The sequence below is a fragment of the Globicephala melas genome, chromosome 10, assembly GCF_963455315.2.
Source record: "Globicephala melas chromosome 10, mGloMel1.2, whole genome shotgun sequence".
Lineage (NCBI taxonomy): Eukaryota > Metazoa > Chordata > Mammalia > Artiodactyla > Delphinidae > Globicephala > Globicephala melas.
Genome location: NC_083323.1, coordinates 10,252,469 through 10,272,567, shown reverse-complemented (window position 1 = coordinate 10,272,567; position 20,099 = coordinate 10,252,469). Strand labels below are relative to the sequence as shown.

Sequence of the window (20,099 nt, the reverse complement as noted above, 5' to 3'; positions counted from 1 at the left end):
AGCAGATGAGGGTGCCAGGCCCCTGCTGCAAACAGAACGGTTGACCTGGCAGCGCCCAGGATGCCCGCGGAATGGTGCACACACGCACGCACGCTGTCATTCCACACCCCCGCACCCCCTCCCTCACCACCATCTCTCCTTCACAGTGGAAGAAGCACTGGTTTGTGCTGACCGATTCAAGCCTCAAGTACTACAGGGATTCCACTGCTGAGGAGGTGAGACGATGAGATGGGAGGGCTCTCTTCCCCATCAGGTGCCGGGGGACACCTGGAAGGGGCTTGGGGGTCCCGGTAGGGTCACTGGAGTCCAGGGACCATCGTGAGCCCTCCTGCTGCAGGCAGATGAGCTGGACGGTGAGATCGATCTGCGCTGCTGCACGGACGTCACCGAGTATGCGGTGCAGCGCAACTATGGCTTCCAGATCCACGTGAGCCTGCGGGCGGCTGGGGGGCGGCATGCCTGGAGGGCCCCCCAGAGGAGGTGTCGGGGTGGGGCGTGGCCCAGCAGACTGGCTCCTATCACTCATTTACCTGGAGATCCTGTCCTCAGAGCCAGTCAGAAGCCCTGCTGTCAGCGCTGAGCATTTCTGGGGCGCATCCAGATATCGTTGGCAGGGCTATTCAGATGTTGGAGAGATCTTGGAGCCGATGGGACTCTCCTGAGGCTAGTGGAGGGGAGGTTTTGCATGCTCTGCTCACCTCCAGGCTTAAGACCTTAGATACCCACCTGGGAGGGAAGGGCACCTCTTTGGAATCCATAGTGGGGAGGGAGCAAGGGGGCTGGCCAGGTGGCAACCTACCTGTGGGGTGGACTTACAGACCAAAGATGCTGTCTATACCTTGTCGGCCATGACCTCGGGCATCCGGAGGAACTGGATCGAGGCTCTGAGGAAGACTGTGCGTCCAACCTCAGCCCCAGATGTCACCAAGTACGTGCTGGGCTGGACCGGGGCCTGCGGGGAGGCACTTACCCCGCATCCCGAGTGGGTTTCCGGCACTCACCTGAGGGCCCTGTGGCTCTACCTGCTGGGCCTCAGTTTCTCCACCAGCAGAATAGGGAGAGGGAGAGGGCACGGGGTATCCGTGGCAGTCATCCAGAAATACGTTGAGGATTTGAGGTTTGCCTCTTGTCCCTCTCTATCTCCCCACATCTTGAAAAGGCGGGGAGTGGCCTTGGCTCTTTGGAGAAGATGCCGGTCAGTCACAGCCCCATGAGGTGGCTGATTGACTGTGTGCCGCAGGGGCTGCGTCTGAGCCTGTGTCAGGGAGAGGGGATGGCTACTTAGTCTGGGTGGGGAGCTCACTCCCTGTGGCGGTCACTGAGGGTAGAGGGGCAGGAGGACCGAGTGACCTGGTGGTAGAGCCCCACACAGGATAAACCCCAGATGCCCGTAGGGGCTGAGACTCTGGCTGCTGGGCAGTAGGAACGGAAGCATGGTATCGAGGGGTGCTGAGTGCGCGTCCACCTGCCTGGCCACACCCTGGCTGGTCAACCTTAGGCCAGTTGCCGTCTGGCCTGAGTTTCATGTTCCTCACGTGTCACACCGAGGTGTGTCATGCGAGGACGTGCATGGAGGCCCCTTGTAAACTCTCAGCTACCGTGCAGCTGGACTGTGATTTAGTATATAGGCTCCGCTGCTACAACAAAGAAACCCCAAACACGGGTTTAAACAAGGGACAGGTTTCTTTCTCGCTCCACAGCAGCCCACAGTCTTGCCTCTGCGCCAGAGCACTGTTCACATTCTCATGGGTCCCAGCCAGGAGCCAGGCCAGGGCGCGGCTGGTCCTTCAAAACGTGCCACCTCTCGTATGCACTGGGCAGAGTGGAGTCACACGGCCACGTGTAGCCCCAAGGGATGCTTTAGTGTTTGGCCGGGTAAGCACGTACTCAGTATTGCTATGGAAGAAGAGGGGAACTGCCTCAGTCGTTACGGGTCTCCACAGTTTGTGCTCTGTGCACCCACCCAGAGGCCACCGTTCATCTCACCAGCAGTGACCCTGGGCATCTCCCCTATTCCGCTGTGAGGCTCTTGAACCTAGGGCCTTGTCAAACAGCGCACCCTTAATACTAATGCTTCGATCACATTCTCGAAGGGCTTCCTGGTCGCTTTGCACACGTTTGCTCACCTAGTCCCTCCTGTGCGTGGCACTGTTGTCCCATATCACAGATGAGGTAACTGAGGGTCAGAGAGAGAGGCCAGGTATCCTGGACCCTCTGCCGGTAAGTGGCTGAGCTGGGATGGTTCCCAGGGTCTGTTAATGATGAAGCTCTAGTTCTAAGCTGCTTCCTCCACTGGGGTCTGTCCCCTGACCCCGGTGCACGGGCGACACTGCAGAAGTGCTTGTTTTGGGACCAAGAGGGCAAGGTCTCGCCTGATGTGGCTCTGCTGGCCCCCTAGGCTCTCAGACTGCAATAAGGAGAACACGCTGCACAGCTACGGCACGCCGAAGGGCTCCCTGAAGGCGGGGGAGCAGCGGGCAGGCTCTGAGGTCATCGGCTGGGGCGGCCCCCGGAAGGCGGACGGGCAGCGGCAGTCACTGGACTACGTGGAGCTCTCCCCGCTGACTCAGGGCTCCCTGCAGCGGGCCCGCACCCCGGCCCGCGCTCTCGACCGCCCGGCCAAGCAGGAGGAGCTGGAGCGGGACCTGGCCCAGCGTTCCGAGGAGCGACGCAAGTGGTTCCAGGCCACGGACAGCAGGGCCACGGAGACACCGGCCGGCGAGGGTCCGCGCCGGGGCCTGGGTGCCCCCTTGACTGAGGACCAGCAGAACCGGCTCAGTGAGGAGATCGAGAAGAAGTGGCAGGAGCTGGAGAAGTTGCCCCTGCGGGAGAACAAGCGGGTACCTCTCACCGCCCTGCTCAACCAAAGCCGCGGGGAGCGCCGGGGGGCCCCAAGCGACAGCCATGAGGCACTGGAGAGGGAGGTAGGCGGCACTGGCCTCTGGGAGCCTCCTCACCCTACCAACACCCTTCCTATCCCTGCAGTCACTCTATGGCATTTATCTTGCATACCTACAATGATGGGGAGCTCACCCCTGACCACTGACACCCTGCCCCCGCCCCCCCCCCCGATTCCTTATGAACTAGAATCTTCTTTCCTGGACCTTGGGGACTTTTTGTTTTTGTTTTCCCATCTGAGTTCTGTCCTCAGCAGTCACATAGAAGGGAAGAGGAAGAGAAGGGAGAGACCATTTACTGAGTACCTTCTGCATCCCAAGCCTTGTGCTAGGCCCTCTTTACCTACATTGGCTCATGTAATCCTCACAGCAGTCTCATGGTCCCATAGGGTAGACCTCATCACCGTTTTACTAATGGGAAACTGAGGCTCCAAGGCATTTCTCCCCACCTACATAACGTGGGGGTGACCGCAGTGTCCTGCTCCCAGCCCTGTCGATCCTACTCTGGGCCAGCACTCTCCTGGGTTTCTGACCTGACCATCCAGGAAGCACCTAGAATGTCCCCCTTGCCTGCATCTCCACACGAGGGCCACTTCCTCCCATCAGCTACATCCCCACTTTCAGGCCCTCGCTGACCTCGCCTTCCTGCCCACCCCTGCGATAGGTCCAGTCCCTTCGTGCCCAGTTGGAGGCCTGGCGTCTCCAAGGGGAGGCTCGGCGTCTCCAAGGGGAGGCTTCTCATGGTGCACCCAAGTCCCAGGAGGACGGCCACATCCCCCCAGGCTACATCTCACAGGTAAGGCCAAGAAGCTGTTGTGTTGGGGGTGGGGGCAGGTTTCTGGTTGCCACGTTGTGAGAAAACGGCTAATATTCTGGGAGCCCTTCCTGTGTACCGGAACCCGTGTGAGGCATTTGACATTCATCATCTCATTTAATCTCCCCAGCGGGTGGACGTGAGCACTGTGCCCATTTTTACAGACAAGGCCACTGAGCTATGAGAGGTTATGTGACTTGCCTGAGGTCAACCTGCCTGCAGATGTCAGAGGTGGGATTTGAGCTTGGGTCAGGCTGACTGCAGAGCCTGTGTGTGAGCCCCCACGTGATCCTCTGTACTTAGACCCCTTCCCCTGCATGTCTGGGGAAGAGGGGACCTGGTGGAGAGTGGGATTCCTAATGGGCAGGCCCCTGGAAGTCGCCCCCTAAACACAGGGAAATCCTGCCCATGCCTGCCAGGCCGAGGCCCTGCGCAAGGTGGTCTGCGGGACGTGGGCGCCTCCAGTGGCCCTCGGGAGACGCACGGTCTGCCTAGGACAGCGGCTCTCAACCAAGCTGATTTTGTTCCCCTGGGGCTATTTGGCCGTGTCCGGAGACACTTTTGCTTGTTATGCCTGGGACAACTAGCTCTCCAGAAAAAATACATGTGTGTGTACACACTGACACACTTGTATATGTTTATTGTAAATTTCACTGATATAAAGGATGTTTAGTGTGCAACTTACAAATAAAAAGTATGTAATGTTTTTTATTGTGAATTCCATATAGCAAATTGATTTTTCTCAGAATACTTTCGTTGATTTTTTCCGAATGCTCGTATCCACAGCCAGCTGACAAGCGAGTATCGTTCTAACACGAATGTCGTTTGGCCTTTTCGTTTGTGTGAATGAGTAAGACAGCAAGACAAATGTTGAAACTTTACTTGGTCAATGTCATAGCAACTTCTTTGCTGAATTAGAGGATAGTTTTGTGTTGAGACTATTTGAGGATATTCTTTTAAGAATATTTCTCAGGCTTTTGTTCTGTGTACAGCGTGACGGTCGTGGATAGGGCGCGCCGATTTGAAGTATAATCTGTACTGTGAGCATTATCAGCTCTTTCTCATCTCTTGCTTAAATCTGGACAATCAACAAAACAATAAATCAAGCCCTGATTTGTAACGTTTACCAATTTCCATGGTGTAAATACTCCTGCTATGGCTGATGTCCCTGAACACAGAGTTGGGAAGCTGTGTGCCCGCCGTCATAATGACATTTCCACCCTATAGATACAGGAGACGTAAATAACCTCAAAGCATAGCTACTAATAAAGTGCAGTGAAATAATTAGGAAGTGATGAGTTTTGAGTATCAGCTTTGTTTTTAATGTAACAAGTAATTATAAGTTTATATAATTTCTAATAATGGGTATGCTAAATAACCGTGCCACAGAATTCCTAAAAATTTTGACAGTCGGCTGCCCCCAGCCAGCACGCCCTTGACTGAAGCAAAAAAGAATGCTGGGATCCCAGGCTCTGGGCAGGGGGACCTTCTAGAAGTTCTGAGGGGGCGTGGGGCTCTCAGGAAGTCTTCCTGGAGCTGTGGGTGGGAGCGTGGGCTGCAGCAGGAGGTGGAGGGCCAGTGGGTGCCTATCGTGGAGACCCCCACTGCCAAGCTAAGGAGCTGGGATCGCATCCCACAAATCTGAGGAGGTTTGGGGTCTGACAGTGACATCGGGAAGGTGGGGTTGGAGTGCAGGGGGCTTGGGAGGGGGTAGGGCCAGAATCAGGAGCTAGGACTTTGCTGAAGGAGAGAGATATATGGGAGGGCATGTGGAGGGAGGTGAGCTTAAGGCTGGGCCACTGCCCCAAGGAAGGCAGAGGGGAGCGGCTGGGAGCTGGGGCCTCCATGCAAGGCCAAGGGCCGTCTGGGGCTGAGTGGTTGATGGAACGTTCAGCTGAAGGGAGACCAGGGCCAAGGGGAGTTGGGGTGTGATATAGAGGCCTAGCTTGGGGATCACCTGACATGGGGAAGGGGGAAAGGGAGGGCCCAGTGTTGTCAGGGCTCCCTTGAGGCCAGAGGAAGGTGGGGCATCTCTAGACAGGGTGAGGTCCAACACCACCACCACCTGAGGCATCTGGGGACCTCAGAGATCCCCACCCAGAGGGCTTCAGACTTTGCTCTGTGGAGGGTCCATTCTGGGTGGGTTCATTCACAGTCACCAGTACCAGAGCAGCTCCATCCTTGTCCATTTTACTATTAGAACCTGCATTAGATTCCCTTTGGAAGAAGGTTTCTGTCACTAAAATGAAGTTTGAAAAGCACTGCTCTGACTTCTCAGCTTACAGATGGGGAAACTGAGGCCCAGAGAGGGAGCGAGACCTTGCAGCTGGCAGCAGACCTGTGTCTGCAGTCCAGGTTTCCTGGTCCCCAGGCGCCCACTGGGCACCCCAAGACTGTCAGCATTTCGTCCTGCTAGGTTGGGATGGGCAGGAGGAATGGGGGGTGAGAAGGGCATAATGGGGAGACGGGGTGGGGGAGGGGCACCAGAGGAGAGGAGCCGAGCCATCTGCGTCCCCTTGGGTCCCTGGGGAGGCAGCCGGAGAGTCACTGGACCCTGGAGAGGTGACAGCAGGGGAGGGGTTCCCCAGCCTGGTATCAGGCCGAGTGGGCACCCCTCTTCCAGCTTGTGGGGCTTTGCCACCACAGGACAGCAGCCAGGGGCCTGGGGCTTCACCCCGCGGGTGCTTACTGCAGTGGGGGCCACGCGTACTTCTTTATCTACTTTGATCCATGTCAGAGGTGGCGGCCAACACGTTGGGCCCTCGGGAAGGCAGGTCAGAGGGAGCAGCGCCTGGCCTTCTGGGAGCCCCTCATCGTGGGCTGGTTCCCACCTCCTGATGTCAGCCTCCAGATGCCCTATTGGCTGCCGGGTCTGCCTGCCTGATCTAGCTCTTTAAGAACAGCAGTCCCATCTCCCACAGTGCTCCGGTCTCTACAGGTCGGCGATCTCTACAGGTGGACTCTGACTTACCTTAGGGACCCTCCTGAGTTGGTCTTATGGGGTCTGTTTTACAGATGAGGAGATTGAGGCTGAGAGAGGGAAAGGAGCTTGCTCGAGTTCGCTCCATGGTACAGCCAAGACTAGGACCCAGTCTGTGGAATTCCAGAGCCATGTTCTCTTGCCCTTACTGGGGGCACACACAGAGGACAGGCACAGAGGCTCAGTGGGACAGGTGTCCCTTGTCCACCACTCAGAACACCTGGACCCAGGGGACCTGACCCTTGCCCTTCCCCCAAACTGGCCCGTGCAGCCCCCAGATGTGGCTGCTGGCGAGGTGGGGGTCAGTCCCCACCGGCCGTGAGGTGCCCTGTGGCACGGGGGAGAATGCAGCCTCTTAACTGGCCCTCCGTGCCTCAGTTTCTTCCTTGGCTCTTCCCCTTCCCTTTTTAATGATCTTAAACATTTTTAAATTATATAATGAATTTGTTTACATTTTCAAAAATAATTCAAACAAATCAAAAGGTTAGAAACAAACACGTGAACTCTCCTTCCCCTGCCTGCTCCCAACCCCAGGGAGCCTTGGTTACCATTTGAGCACATCTATAGAGTTTCCTGTTGCAGCCGTAACAAATTAACCACTAACATAAGACACAAATTTATCAGCTCACAGTTTTGTAGGGTGGAAGTCTAACACAGGTCTCGCCAGGCTAAAATCCAGGCATCCACAGGATCGTGTTCCCTTCCATAGGCTCTGGGGAGGCTCCGTTTCCTCACCTTTTCCAGCGTCTGGCAGCCGCCTGCATTCCTTGGCCCGTGGCCCCTTCCTTCACCTTCAGAACCTGCGAAGGAGAGTCAAGTCCTTCTCACTTCCCACTGAGCTCCTTCCGTAGTCCCTTCTGCCTCTCCCTCTGCTCCCCTGCCTCCTCTTCCACATTCAAGGACCCTGTGATTACTTTGGGCCCAGAGGATAATCTAAAATAATCTCCCTATTTTCAGGTCAGCTGATTAGCAGCCTCTGTTCTCCTTGGCCATGTAAGGTAACGTATTCGCAGGTTCCGGGAGTAGGACATAGACATCTTTGGGGCACCATTGCTTTCCACAGTATCTTTCCATACCTTTCTCTGTGTTTTCATGTACATGTACTCAGACCTACAGCTCTAAGTGTCTTGTGTCCGTGACTGGGGTCCCACCATGTGTATTGTCAGAAACCAGTTTTCATCACCTAATTTTTGGGACACTTTCTACAGCAGTCCACGTGGGCAGCTCTGTCTTTTAACAGTTGCCTGGGTCCTCTGTAAAACTCAATCCCATAATTTATTTAAGGGCTTCCCTGTTAGGTATTTAGATTATTTCCAGTTTTCATCTGTTACCAACCTTGCCACAGGGAATACCCTTGTCCAAGAGTCTTTGTACACGTATGACTTTCTGTGGGATCATTCCTAGGAGTGGACCTGCTAGGTGAAGGGGTCGTTAAAATTAGATGATGCCACCAAACTGCCCTCCATGCACCCGGTCGCGGCTGGCTCTCCCAGCAGTGGGTATTGTCAGTCATTTAAACACTTGCCTGTCTTGTCTACACAGCCCCATTCTGCAGTGAGCCATTCATTTCAGCTGACTTGCTCAGCACCTGCCATAAACCAGGCCGTAGCCCAGACCCCGGGGGCTCTGAGCTGGATCAAATCTTCCTTCTTTTGGGGGAATTTATGATCTGCCAGAAGCAGAGCCTTTGGAGGCAGGGGAGGGGCTGCCCAGAGTCAGAGCTAGGAGCATCTTTAAACTGGTCTGCTGGCCAAGTGAATTACCCAGGAAGAGAAAGTTGTAAAAGAATGTTCCAGGCAGTGGGAACATGAGCTAAAGCTCAGAGGTGTGAACATGCCATGAACTGGTTGTGCTTTTTTTTTTTATATAATTACGGGACTTCTTGGTGGGGAGGGCCAGGGATGAGACCACCAGGGTCAGAAACTGGAGCAGGGACTTGGCTCTGCGGGATGGGGAGGCTCAGAAGGGTTCGAAGCAGGAGAATGACAGGGTGAGGTTTGCGGATGGCGGGGAGCAGGGGCAGATACAGGCCGATGATGCCAGGGTCTTGGGGGAGGTGGTGAAGCCTGGACCAGGGCAGGCCTGCCCCTGAGACCTCTTGTCACAGGCTGGGAAAGGGCCACCAGCCAGACAATGGGGGCAGCCCCGTGACCGCCTGGCCTCCCACCCGCAGGAGGCGTGCGAGCGCAGCCTGGCGGAGATGGAGTCTTCGCACCAGCAGGTGATGGAGGAGCTGCAGCGGCACCACGAGCGGGAGCTGCAGCGGCTGCAGCAGGAGAAGGAGTGGCTCCTGGCCGAGGAGACGGCGGCCACAGCCTCAGGTGAGGTCCCTGGGCAGGAGCGGCACGGGGGGCCCATCCCCATGAACCTCCAAGCAGAGGCTCCTCCTGACCGGATTCGGGAGGCCTGTAAATAGGAGGTGAGGGCCTGATGCCAAACCTGGGGTGAGGGGTCAGGAGCCCCTAGATCTGGCCTCTAACCCTGCCTGCGAAGAGGAAACCGAGGCAATAAAAGACCCCGACTCACAGACCATGGGTTGTGACTCCTCTCCCTCAGGGGCCTGCGGCCACTGGGAAGCCCCCCTCAAGCCACACACATGCCCTGAGCTGCAACTCCACGTCCAGGCCCATGCCGTGTGCTGGGGAGAGACCGCTCAGCCATAGACCCTGCTCTCATGGCAGTGCCATCTCACTGGGCATGTGGTCTGGACCCTGGGGAGAGCAGGGAAAGGTGTGAGGATTTACCAAGCCCGTTACCCACGTGAGCAACCTTAGTCCTTGCAGTGCCCGAGGGAGTGAACCCATTTCACAGATGAGGTAACTGGGGCTCAGCGAAGTTAGCGACTTGTCCCAGATGGCATAGCTTGGAGGTGGCAGAAGCTGACGTTGGAGCTCAGAGCATTCTGACTGCAAAGCCATTCTCTGAACCCTTCCCTCTGCTCTCCCAAGTCAGAAACAGGAATGCCCAAGATGCTGGCCAACTCTCCCTCTCCCCTCTGCTCTCCCAAGTCAGAAACAGGAATGCCCAAGATGCTGGCCAACTCTCCCTCTCCCCTCTGCTCTCCCAAGTCAGAAACAGGAAGGCCCAAGATGCTGGCCAGCTCTCCCTCTCCGTACACCTGCTGTGTGTGCCTGGCATCCTAGACACTTTCATAAGGTTTGCAGAATAATGGAAATGATGAAAGAGGCCACATGATCTGGAACTTAACCACCTGCCAGTGCTTCAAGCACTCAAGGCCAGGGCCCCTCATCCCAAACCCTGGGGTCAGTGCGTTTTGCATTTTAGAAAGATAACCTGGTATGTATATTAAATATCCTCTCCCAGCAGGGTCTGGGCTTCACCCTGAAATCTAGCACTAAGGTTTTGGCAAATTTTGGAAATTTCTCAAAGTCACTTTCTCAAAGTCTCAAAGTCACTTAAGTGGGATAGTCATGATCACAAACAGCCTTGTGTCCGTTCAGGTTGGGGGTCGCCACCAAAAGAGTCCAGTGTTCAGAGCTTTGGGATTTTGGAATTCTGGATAAGACTATGAATGAGGGCTTGTTTTTTTTGTTTTTTGTTTTTTGCGGTACGCGGGCCTCTAACTGTTGTGGCCTCTCCCACTGCGGAGCACAGGCTCCGGATGCGCAGGCTCAGCGGCCACGGCTCATGGGCCCAGCCGCTCCGCGGCATGTGGGATCTTCCCGGACCGGGGCACGAACCCGTGTCCCCTGCATCAGCAGGCGGACTCTCAACCACTGCGCCACCAGGGAAGCCCAGGGCTTGTTTAATCTTCACAACAACCCCGTTTGAGCGTGGAAAGAGACTCAGTCCTTGGGGGCTCACAGCCTGAAAATAACCAGTGGGGGCCAGTGTCTGAGTACTGACTCTGTGCCATGCATTGTTCTGCTTGCTCTACACATGTCTCCCAACAACCCACGAGAGAAGGTGCTGTTGTCATCCCTGTTCTCCAGATAAGGAATCCAAGGCACAGAGGGGTTAAGTCCCCTGCACAAAGTCACACAGATTTGTACCGACCGCAGAGCCTGCGTTCTTGACCACTAGGCTGGGCCAGGCAGATGGACCTTGTTAAAGAACCTTCCAGGCTCTGCAGGGAGGACTGTGTGGGGTCTTACCAAGAAATCACTAACAACAGGAGGTACCAGTGGTCAGACATTGAGGTGTCTCCCCAGCAGGGTCCATCAGACAGGCACTGTCATCCTCCCTTGATAGATAGGCTCAGAGAGGTTGAGCACCTTACCCAAAGCCACTCAGTCCATGACACAGCCCGGCCCAGTGCTCTTTCATTACCACTCTCTGCTCCTGTCTCCATATGGAGTCCCGGAGGAAGTGGGGCTTGTTGCCGCTGACCCCTCCCCAATCTCCCTTCCACCTCTCTGCCCTGCTTCCAGCCATCGAAGCCATGAAGAAGGCCTACCAGGAGGAGCTGAGCCGGGAGCTGAGCAAGACGCAGAGTCTCCCACAGGGCCCGGATGGCCTCCAGAAACAGCACCAGTAAGATGGCAGTTGGGCCCTGCGGTCTGGGGACAGGGGCTCCCTCTGAGCCAGGAGCCCGGCTGTCCACCCTGCTGATTATGCATGGGGGACCTGTGCTAAGACCCCTGGCAGAGGGCATGTCAGTTTGCCCCCAGCTGAGACGCCTGCTCCGGTCGCATGGCACCGGGAACGGAAGCAGTGGGACCTCAGCCAGACCCGCACGCCAGTGCACACAGCAGTTCTCAGGCCCCTTCTTGTCTAGCCAGTCTCAGTCTCCACCCTTCTCTTCCCCTCTTTAGTGTCTCCCTAGAGCTGGGCTACAGTATCAGCCAGTAGGTGCCCCTCTGCCGTGGAATGTTGGGGCTATGGAGGCTTTAGAGATGGGCTTCTCCGACCCCTCCCCTCATAGAGGAGGCGCCTGCAGCCCAGAGAGGCTGTCACTAGTTCACAGCCCCAGAGCTGGCTGAAGGCAAAACTAGGGCGGGAACCAGGAGCCCTAAGCTGCTTTGAGTCTATGTGACCTGAGCCAGCTTGGCAGAGAGCGAGAGAGCCCGGGCCATCCTTCCCCTCCTCTGCCCTGGGCAGGTCAGATCTGGAGGCACTGAAGCGGGAGCTGCAGGTGCTGTCAGAGCAGTACTCGCAGAAGTGCCTGGAGATTGGGGCCCTGACGCGGCAGGCGGAGGAGCGTGAGCACACGCTGCGGCGCTGCCAGCAGGAGGGCCAGGAGCTGCTGCGCCACAACCAGGTGGGCCTGGCCCCGCTGGGGTGGGGGTGGGGCGTGGGCATCCCGGCGCCCCTGCACTGACCATCCCACCCCTCCCAGGAGCTGCACGCCCGCCTGTCCGAGGAGATCGACCGGCTGCGCAGCTTCATCGCCTCACAGGGCACCGGCAACGGCTGCGGGCGCAGCAGCGAGCGGAGCTCCTGTGAGCTGGAGGTGCGTCCACCCCCTGTGCCAGGCCGCCCAGCTGGTTCTTGGGGCCTGGGTGTGGGGAGTGTATCCAGACAGGTTGGGTCTGCCCTGTAGCCGGGAGAGGACGGGGCAGCTAGGAAGGATGCCTGCTGTGCACCCAGCACTAGTGGGTGACTGGGTGAAAGCCCTCCCGTGGTAGGTCCTGCCACCCACCTGCTGTGTGACCATGGCAAGTCACCTCACCTTTCTGAGCCTCAGTGGCTCATCTATAAAATGGAGCTAGCACCTCCCTTACTGGGAGAAGCCGGGGTGATCCCAGGGCCACCCTAGCCTTTTGTTGTATTTAACAAAAATTTATATACAGCTTTACTCTGTGGCTGGCGCTTCTGTAAGCCCTTATATCTGCTAATTCATTGAAGCTTCCTAACAGTCCTATGAGAAAGATGCCATTACTGTTCCCGTTTTATAGGTGAGGAAACTGAGACACAGGGAGGTCAAGTATCTTGCCCAAGGCCACATGGCTAGTCAGTATGGGAGCTGGTATTTGAACCAGGCAACCTGGCTCCAGAGTCTAAGCTTTTAAGCCTCCTTCGTCCTGGCTGAACCTGTCTCCTCCTTGGTCAGGTCAGGGTAGCAGTACCTGCTCATCAGGGTTTGGGGAGGTCTTAACGAGGAAGCCCAGCCCACTCTGGTTCACACTAGGGCCACACTATGGCTTCTTTTCATGCTCTTTGCCCTGAAGTGGAGCGCCTGGTACTGTGTTGAGGCCATAGCAGAGGTGACCATAAGCTACCCACTCACACTGTATGGACAGGGTGAGAGAGCAAGGAGAAATCAGAGAGGACTTCTTGGAGGAGTCTGCTCCTGGGGACATGGGTCTTGGTGCAGGTTGGGAGCTGCATTCTAGGGGCCTGAGGCAGACAGAAGCCATGCTTCAGCGGTGCGGTGAGCCAGGGTAGCTCTGGCCTCTGGCCCTGCATCAGCCTGGCACCTGTGACCCCAGGTGCTGCTGCGAGTGAAGGAGAATGAGCTGCAGTACCTGAAGAAGGAGGTACAGTGCCTCCGGGATGAGCTCCAGGTGATGCAGAAGGTGAGTCCCAGCCGGCCAAGGCAGGGCGTCAGCGGGGTGGGGAGCCCCTGGATCTAGCTGTGTCCCATCTTGTGAGCACCTGCTCTGTGCCGGCCACTCCTGGCCTCATCAGGCTCTCCCCGTGCCTCCCCCACGTAGGTGTCACTATTCCCATTTACAGACAAAGAAACTGAGGCTAAGAAATGTAAGAGACTTGCTCACGGCCACATTTGCTTTTATTTAGTCAGAAAATATTTATTGAGCACCCACTATGTGCCCAGCACTGTGCTGGGTGCTGGGTGACAGCCGTGGGCAAGACCAAAACCCCGCACGTGTGCAGCGTGTGTCGCAGTGAGGGATAAGCCGTGTTGCTGGGAGTTGGGGGACCAGGATTCGGGGCCCAGTCTGGCCCACCCTCGGTGCCATGTCCCTTTGTCTTTGACACCCGCTGCATGCTGGTGGCTCTGAAATGTGTGTGAGCCAAACTCATGGAAGGGGCCCAAGCACTGGGCCGGGCCGACCTGGTTCTCCTCCCAGCCACTCACTGCTGTTTGATCTCGGACAAAAGCTTCACCTCCCTGGGCCTCAGCTGTCATCTTGAATGGGATGAAAATGACGCCGAAACCTGTGTCACTGAGTGGAGCCGGGGGCCATCTAGGGGGGCCACCTGGAGGGAGGAGGCCATGGGGGCAGTGGAGGGGCCTGGCTGCTTTGTGCCGGCAGGTGGGCAGGGCCAGGAAGGAGGGCTTCGTGCCCTCACAACCCCTCCCCGCCCCCCAGGACAGGCGCTTCACCTCGGGAAAGTACCAGGACGTGTACGTGGAGCTGAACCACATTAAGACGCGGTCGGAGCGGGAGATCGAGCAGCTGAAAGAGCACCTGCGCCTCGCCATGGCCGCGCTGCAGGAGAAGGAGGCCGTGCGCAACAGCCTGGCCGAGTAGAGGTGGGCGCCCCGGGCTGGGCGGGGCTGAGGCCACGCGGGGCCTGGAGGTGTGAGCTGAGGCTCATCTGCACCTGACTCCCCCTGCCGTGGGGGCCAGGGCACCTCCCTCTCCTAGCCTCCGTATCCGCACCTGACTCCCCCTGCCATGGGAGCCAGGGCACCTCCCTCTCCTAGCCTCCGTATCCACACCTGACTCCCCCTGCCATGGGAGCCAGGGCACCTCCCTCTCCTAGCCTCCGTATCCGCACCTGACTGCCCCTGCCATGGGGGCCAGGGCACCTCCCTCTCCTAGCCTCCATATCCCTTTCTGTAAATGCGGACAGTGACACTAGCGACTCGGGGTTGTCGTGGGGACCTGTCAGACTCAGCCAGAGGCTGCTCTGTAAACTTGAGCATGTGTCTTCAGAGGCGGGCCAGTGAGTTCAGGGTCTGATTTTCGCCCTGTCCCTGCCATGTGACAGCGGGTGCTTCTTAACACAGAGCCACAGCCACAGCCCGAGCAGTCCACACCCCTCCTCAGGGCTGGCAGTGCCCTAACTGATCTGCCTGGGCTTGGGTGGCAAATCCGGTGTGGCCACCCCCTCATTAGACCCAGCAGCACGGCGCGCATCACTGATCACCCACAGCGTTCCTTCCTCCGTGCTTCACACCCCGGACATCACTGGAGGCCGTGCTCTGTCCTACTTCTGCTCACGGTCATCCCTGACTTGGCAGGGTGTGAAACATTTTTATGATGCCTTTTCCTACTGCTCTGTCTACCTGGAGCTTCCTCTTTCTAACACATCCCTGGAGACTTCCTAAGGCACTCGGGAGAGGCCACCCTGTGGGCCAGGCTTGGGGAGAAGCCCGGAGGAGAGGATCTGGCCCAGCCTTTGGGGCCAAGAGGCATTGGAAGGACCTGCCAGCCACCCTTGCCTGGCCTAAGCCAGACTCCCACACTCTTTTTTTTAATTGAAATGCAGTTGACTTACAATGTTGTGTCAGTTTCTGGTGTACAGCAAAGTGCTGCAGTTATATACAGAAATACATACATACATTTCTTTTTCATTATATTTTATTACAAGATATTGAATATAGTTCCCTGTGCTATACAGTAGGACCTTGTTATTTGTCTGTTTTATATATAGCAGTGTGTATCTGCTGACCCCAAACTCCTAATTTATCCCTCCCCCCACCCCTGCTTTCCACTTTGGTAACCATAAGTTTGTTTTCTGTGTCTCTGTTTCTGTTTTGTAAATAAGTTCATTTGTATCATTTTTTTTTTAAGATTCCATGTATAAATGACATCATAAGATATTCGTCTCTCTCTGTCTGACTTACTCCACTTAGTATGTTAATCCCTAGGTCCATCCATGTTGCTGCAAATGGCATTATTTCATTCCTTTTTGTGGCTGAGTAATATTCCACTGTATATGTATACTTTATCCATTCATCTGTCAGTGGATACTTAGGTTGTTTCCGTGTCTTGGCAATTGTAAATAGTGCTGCTATGAACACTGGGGTGTGTGTATCTTTTCTAATTAGTAGACTCCTCCACTCTTGTCTTCTAGGTCCTCGTGGTCCAGCCCTGCTGCAGACCCCCAGCCCAAGGGGACCAATCTCCCTCCTTCCCTGCTGGATGGACGTCAGAAGCCAAGCTTTCTCCCCACCCTCTGTGGGCCGCACATGCACTCACACCCACTATACACACACACACACACACACACGCACACACGTCCACACACATACACATACACACGCACACTCTCTGCGTATCTGAGCGCGCCCCTAGCACTGGGTCTTACCTTGCACCTTCTTCAGGATTTTATATGTGAAGAGATTTTTATATAGATTTTGTTTCCTTTTTTTTTTTCCCCAAACACTTTATACTTTTTAAAAAGCAATTCCTGGTGGCGTGTGCCTCTAACACTGGCTCCCCCTGTGTCTCCAGACGCCTGCTTGGGCTTCTGGGCCCACAGCCTGGCCCGGGGTCTAGCGGAGGCCCAGCAGCAGCTATGGCAGGGTTGACTCTGCTGGGAGAGGCCGGGAGCCAGCCACCCTCTTTCTACCCTACCTCCCACTAACTACTTCCTGCCCTGGGGGGACCCACTCCCTGGGACTCTGGACAGAGGGACAGATGGACAAAGGGAGCCAGCAGCTGTCCCCATGGCCCCACCCCCTCCTCTGAGGGGTGCTGGGCATGGATCTGCGGGGACCACCCCGTGCAGGCAGGCGTTTCTCTCCTGCTCTGTGAGCCTTAACTTAATAAAATGTTCTGGCAGCTCTGGTGTCCTGGGTGGCTGGGCAGGGAGGGCAATGGAGGTTGGGGTTTCTTAAAGTGGCTTCACCACCTGCCCCCGCCAGCGCTCCACCCTTCCTGCAGGGGCAGCACGTGGGCTTCTGAGGGTGGGGTTGTGAATCTGGTTCCTCCACCAGGCTTTGCAGCTCCACGTGGGGTTTGCAGACCAGCAGGAACAGCAGTGACACCAGGGAGCTTTTTAGAAACACCAAGTCCAGGCCCCGCCCTGACCTACTGATTCAGGATCTGCACTTTAACAAGGCCCCTCAGTCTGAGAAGCCCGGGAGTGGGCGCTGGGCCCAGCCTTGGAGGGAGGACTGGAGCTGAGGCTTTGCCGGTGATTGACCTTGGGCAAGCCACGCCCCTCTCTAAGAGCCTTAATCTGCTTCTGCATCAAATGGGTACCTTTCAGCCCCAGTCCTGTACTGAGGCTGTGCCCAGAGGGCTTGTCCAGCCCTGGCAGGGTTGGGGGCGGGAGCAGTGGACGAGGCCACCCCAGGCCCATCAGGCCAGGAGGCCTCATCCCTGCTGGCTGGCTGTGCTGATTGTGGCTCCACGTGGGGCTGAGAAGAGGCCCCAGGTACTGCCAGTCCAGCCTGGGCTCTCCGATTTGCAGGGCTGTGGCGAAGGTGATGAAGATGAGGGGACAACTTGAGCCGGCCCCATGCGCTTCCCATCAACCCTCGGGCACCTCCTCTGGGCTGGGCACTGAGTGTATAGAGTTGAACAAGAACTGGCCCTACCCTGCACCGAGGCCACAAAAACAGGTCACATTGGGTTGGGTCCCGGAAGGCTGTGGGAACCCAGAGGAGACCCCCAACCCAGCCCGCAGGTCAGAGAGGGTTTTTGGAGGTGGCTTTGGAATATGACTTTTCTAGATGGAAAAATCAGGAAGGGCATTCCAGTTCCAAGGGAACAGCATGATCAGATGCCCTGTGAACTTCCTGGTACGTTCAGGGAATGACCCGCAGGGGAGTAAGCTTGTGGGCTGTGGGGGAGATGTGCCCCATTCCCTTGCCAGTGATGGGTTTAGGAATGAGCATGGGATGCGTTGCAGTTCCAGCCAATGAGATGCCAGGGAAAGTCTTCGTTGGGGTGGAGGGCTGGAGGGGGTCATCTGGAAAGGTCTGCCTTGCTCTTAAAAAGGAGCACAAGGAGGGAACCCCTTGGCGGTTCAGTGGTGAGGACTCTACGTTCTTACTGCCGAGGGCCTGGGCGCAATCCCCGGAGGGGGAAATAAGTTCCCACAAGCCGCATGGTGTGGCCAAAAGGGGGGTGGGGCACAAGGAAGGGAGGCCTCTTTCTCCCAGCCTTTGGACACTGTTGGATGAAGTCCCCACATTGCCACCATCTTGCCTCATGAATATGCTAAAAATGGCCGAGCAGAAAGAAAGGAGAACCAGGACCCCGAGCCATCAAATCACCCAGGCTTGGCACTGCCCTGCCTCGAGACTTCTGTCTCATAAGGAGCAACCCATGGGCAGCCCCATCCAGCACCCTGCCCATCCTCACCACGCTCTGTTGTCTCCCACCAGCACCCCCAGGCTTCCCTCGAGTCCATCCTCTGTCTTCATGACTCCCTCAGCCCAACTCGGGCTGCCTGTGTAGCACCTGGGCTATGGGAACGTCCTCCTCACCGGCTCCCTCCCACGCCACCCTCTCCTCAGGCAGGGCTTCCTGGACAAACCAAAAACTCTGGCCAACCTATGAACAGGTGCCCCACCTGAACCACTTAAAGACAATGAGAGATCACTTCCACCCCACCCCACTAAAACATAGCTCAAATTAACAGGACTAATGATACCAAGTGTCTGAGGATATGAAAAACTGGAATTCTCACGAACTGCTGGTGGGAGTGTTCTTGGTACTAGCACAGTGAGGAACTGTTGGCTTTTTTTTTGGCCCCACTGCACACTATGCGAGATCTTAGAAGTCCCAGCAGTTTCTTATAAAGTTAAATACGCACCGACCCTGTGACCTAGGATTTCCACTCCTGCGTATACACCCAAGAGAAATGAGTGCTTAGGTTTATAAAATGACTAGTACAAAAATATTCATATCAGCCTTACTCACAGTAACCCAAATCTGAAAACAATACACGTCTATCAAGAGTAGAATGAATAAACAAATGGTGGCATGTTCATCCATTAGAATACTATACTGCAAAAAAAAAGAATTATTAGGACTTCCCTGGCGGTTCAGTGGTTAAGACTCCGAGCTCCCACTGCAGGGGACACGAGTTCGATCCCTGGATGGGGAACTAAGATCCTGCATGCTGCGCGGCACGGGCAAAATAACAAAAAATTACTGCTACCTGCAACAGCATGATGAGTCTTCTAGACATAATGTTAAGTGAAAGAAGCCAGCCACGAAAAGTCCATTTACAGGAAGTTCAAGAACAAGCAAAACTGTTGCTATGGTGATAGTCATCTGGGCTCCGGGTAGGGTGGGGCACATTGACTAGTGGGAACTTTCTGGGGTGCCAGAAATGTAGCATATCTTGACCTGGGTAGTGGTCACATGTAAAAATTTGCCACTTTGCACACTTAATGATTTGTGCATTTGACTGTGTGAATCACATCTAATTAAAAAAAAAAAATCCAGGGTTCCAGCAGGTGCCCAGGTGAGGCTCCTGGGGAAAACCCCAATAACCTGTCACACAGGGAATCTGGCCGAAACTACAAGGTTTGACTGCTAGGTCTGGCCTCCTCAGACAGCCAAGTATGTGCTACGGAAAGAGCACAGGGTGGGGTATCAGACAACCCCATAGGGGTTCAAACCCCAACTGCTGCCTCCAGCTGGCTACATGAATCTCACAGAGTCACATCCCTCTCTGGGCTTTATTTTCCCATCTCTTAAATGGGAATGATAATGTCTACCACAGAGGGTTGTTCAGGTATTAAATTACCAACTGGTTCAATGATCTATTACTGTGTAATCAACTACCGTAAACTTAATGGCTTAGAAAAACAGTTTTTTATTATCACTCCTGGTCCTGTGGATGGACTGGGCTCAACTGGACCATTCTCTTGGTGTCTGTTTTGCAGTTGCAGTCAATGGTGGCTGGGCTGGACGTCCAAGACGGCTTCTTCATTCGTATATCTGGTGCCTCAGCTGGGGTGAAGGTGGCAGCTGGGGGGGCCACAGGACAGATCTCTCCCTTTCTCCACGTGGCCACTTCACGTGACTAGCTTGGGCTTCCTCACAGCATGGCAGTCTCAGGGCAGTCTGTAGTCCGACTTCTTACATGGCAGTTCACTTCCCTTAGAGAGTTTCAAGTGATGCTGGTGGAATCTACAAGCCTCTTATGACTCAGGCTTGGAAGTGCTGTGGCACTTGTTCCGATCAAATTAATCAAAAACAAGTCACTGGACTTCCCTGGTGGCGCAGTGGTTAAGAATCCGCCTGCCAATGCAGGGGACACAGATTCGAGCCCCGGTCCAGGAAGATCCCACATGCCGTGGAGCACCTAAGCCCATGAGCCACAACGACTGAGCCTGCACTCTAGAGCTCACGAGCCACAACTACTGAGCCCACGTGCTGCAACTACTGAAGCCCGTGCGCCTAGAGCCCATGTTCCACAACGAGAAGCCACCGCAATGAGAAGCCCACACACTGCAACAAAGAGTAGCCCCCGCTGGATGCAACCAGAGAAAACCTATGCGCGGCAACGAAGACCAAATGCAGCCCAAAATAAATAAATAATAATAATAAAAAAAGCAAGTCAC

General features: G+C 55.7%; 1 protein-coding gene across 5 annotated transcripts in view; it reads left to right on the top strand.

Annotated features, from left to right (window-relative positions):
- TRIOBP (TRIO and F-actin binding protein) overlaps positions 1-15,952 on the top strand; it is a 57,912-nt gene extending 41,960 nt beyond the window's left edge. For 3 of the 5 annotated variants that reach the window (XM_060307098.1, XM_060307097.1, XM_030856024.2), the window contains 12 exons: positions 147-215; positions 338-427; positions 819-928; positions 2,399-2,924; positions 3,562-3,693; positions 8,865-9,012; positions 11,083-11,185; positions 11,753-11,912; positions 11,991-12,104; positions 13,084-13,170; positions 13,930-14,093; positions 15,644-15,952. In XM_060307098.1, the coding sequence (XP_060163081.1) occupies positions 147-215; positions 338-427; positions 819-928; positions 2,399-2,924; positions 3,562-3,693; positions 8,865-9,012; positions 11,083-11,185; positions 11,753-11,912; positions 11,991-12,104; positions 13,084-13,170; positions 13,930-14,091 (1,701 nt within the window). In that variant the 3' untranslated portion in view covers positions 14,092-14,093; positions 15,644-15,952. Of the gene's footprint in view, positions 1-146; positions 216-337; positions 428-818; positions 929-2,398; positions 2,925-3,561; positions 3,694-3,841; positions 5,135-8,864; positions 9,013-11,082; positions 11,186-11,752; positions 11,913-11,990; positions 12,105-13,083; positions 13,171-13,929; positions 14,094-15,643 lie in introns of those variants that run through there. The other 2 variants (XM_060307099.1, XM_030856025.3) reach the window with 2 other exon arrangements.
- The last annotated feature ends 4,147 nt before the right edge of the window (positions 15,953-20,099 follow it).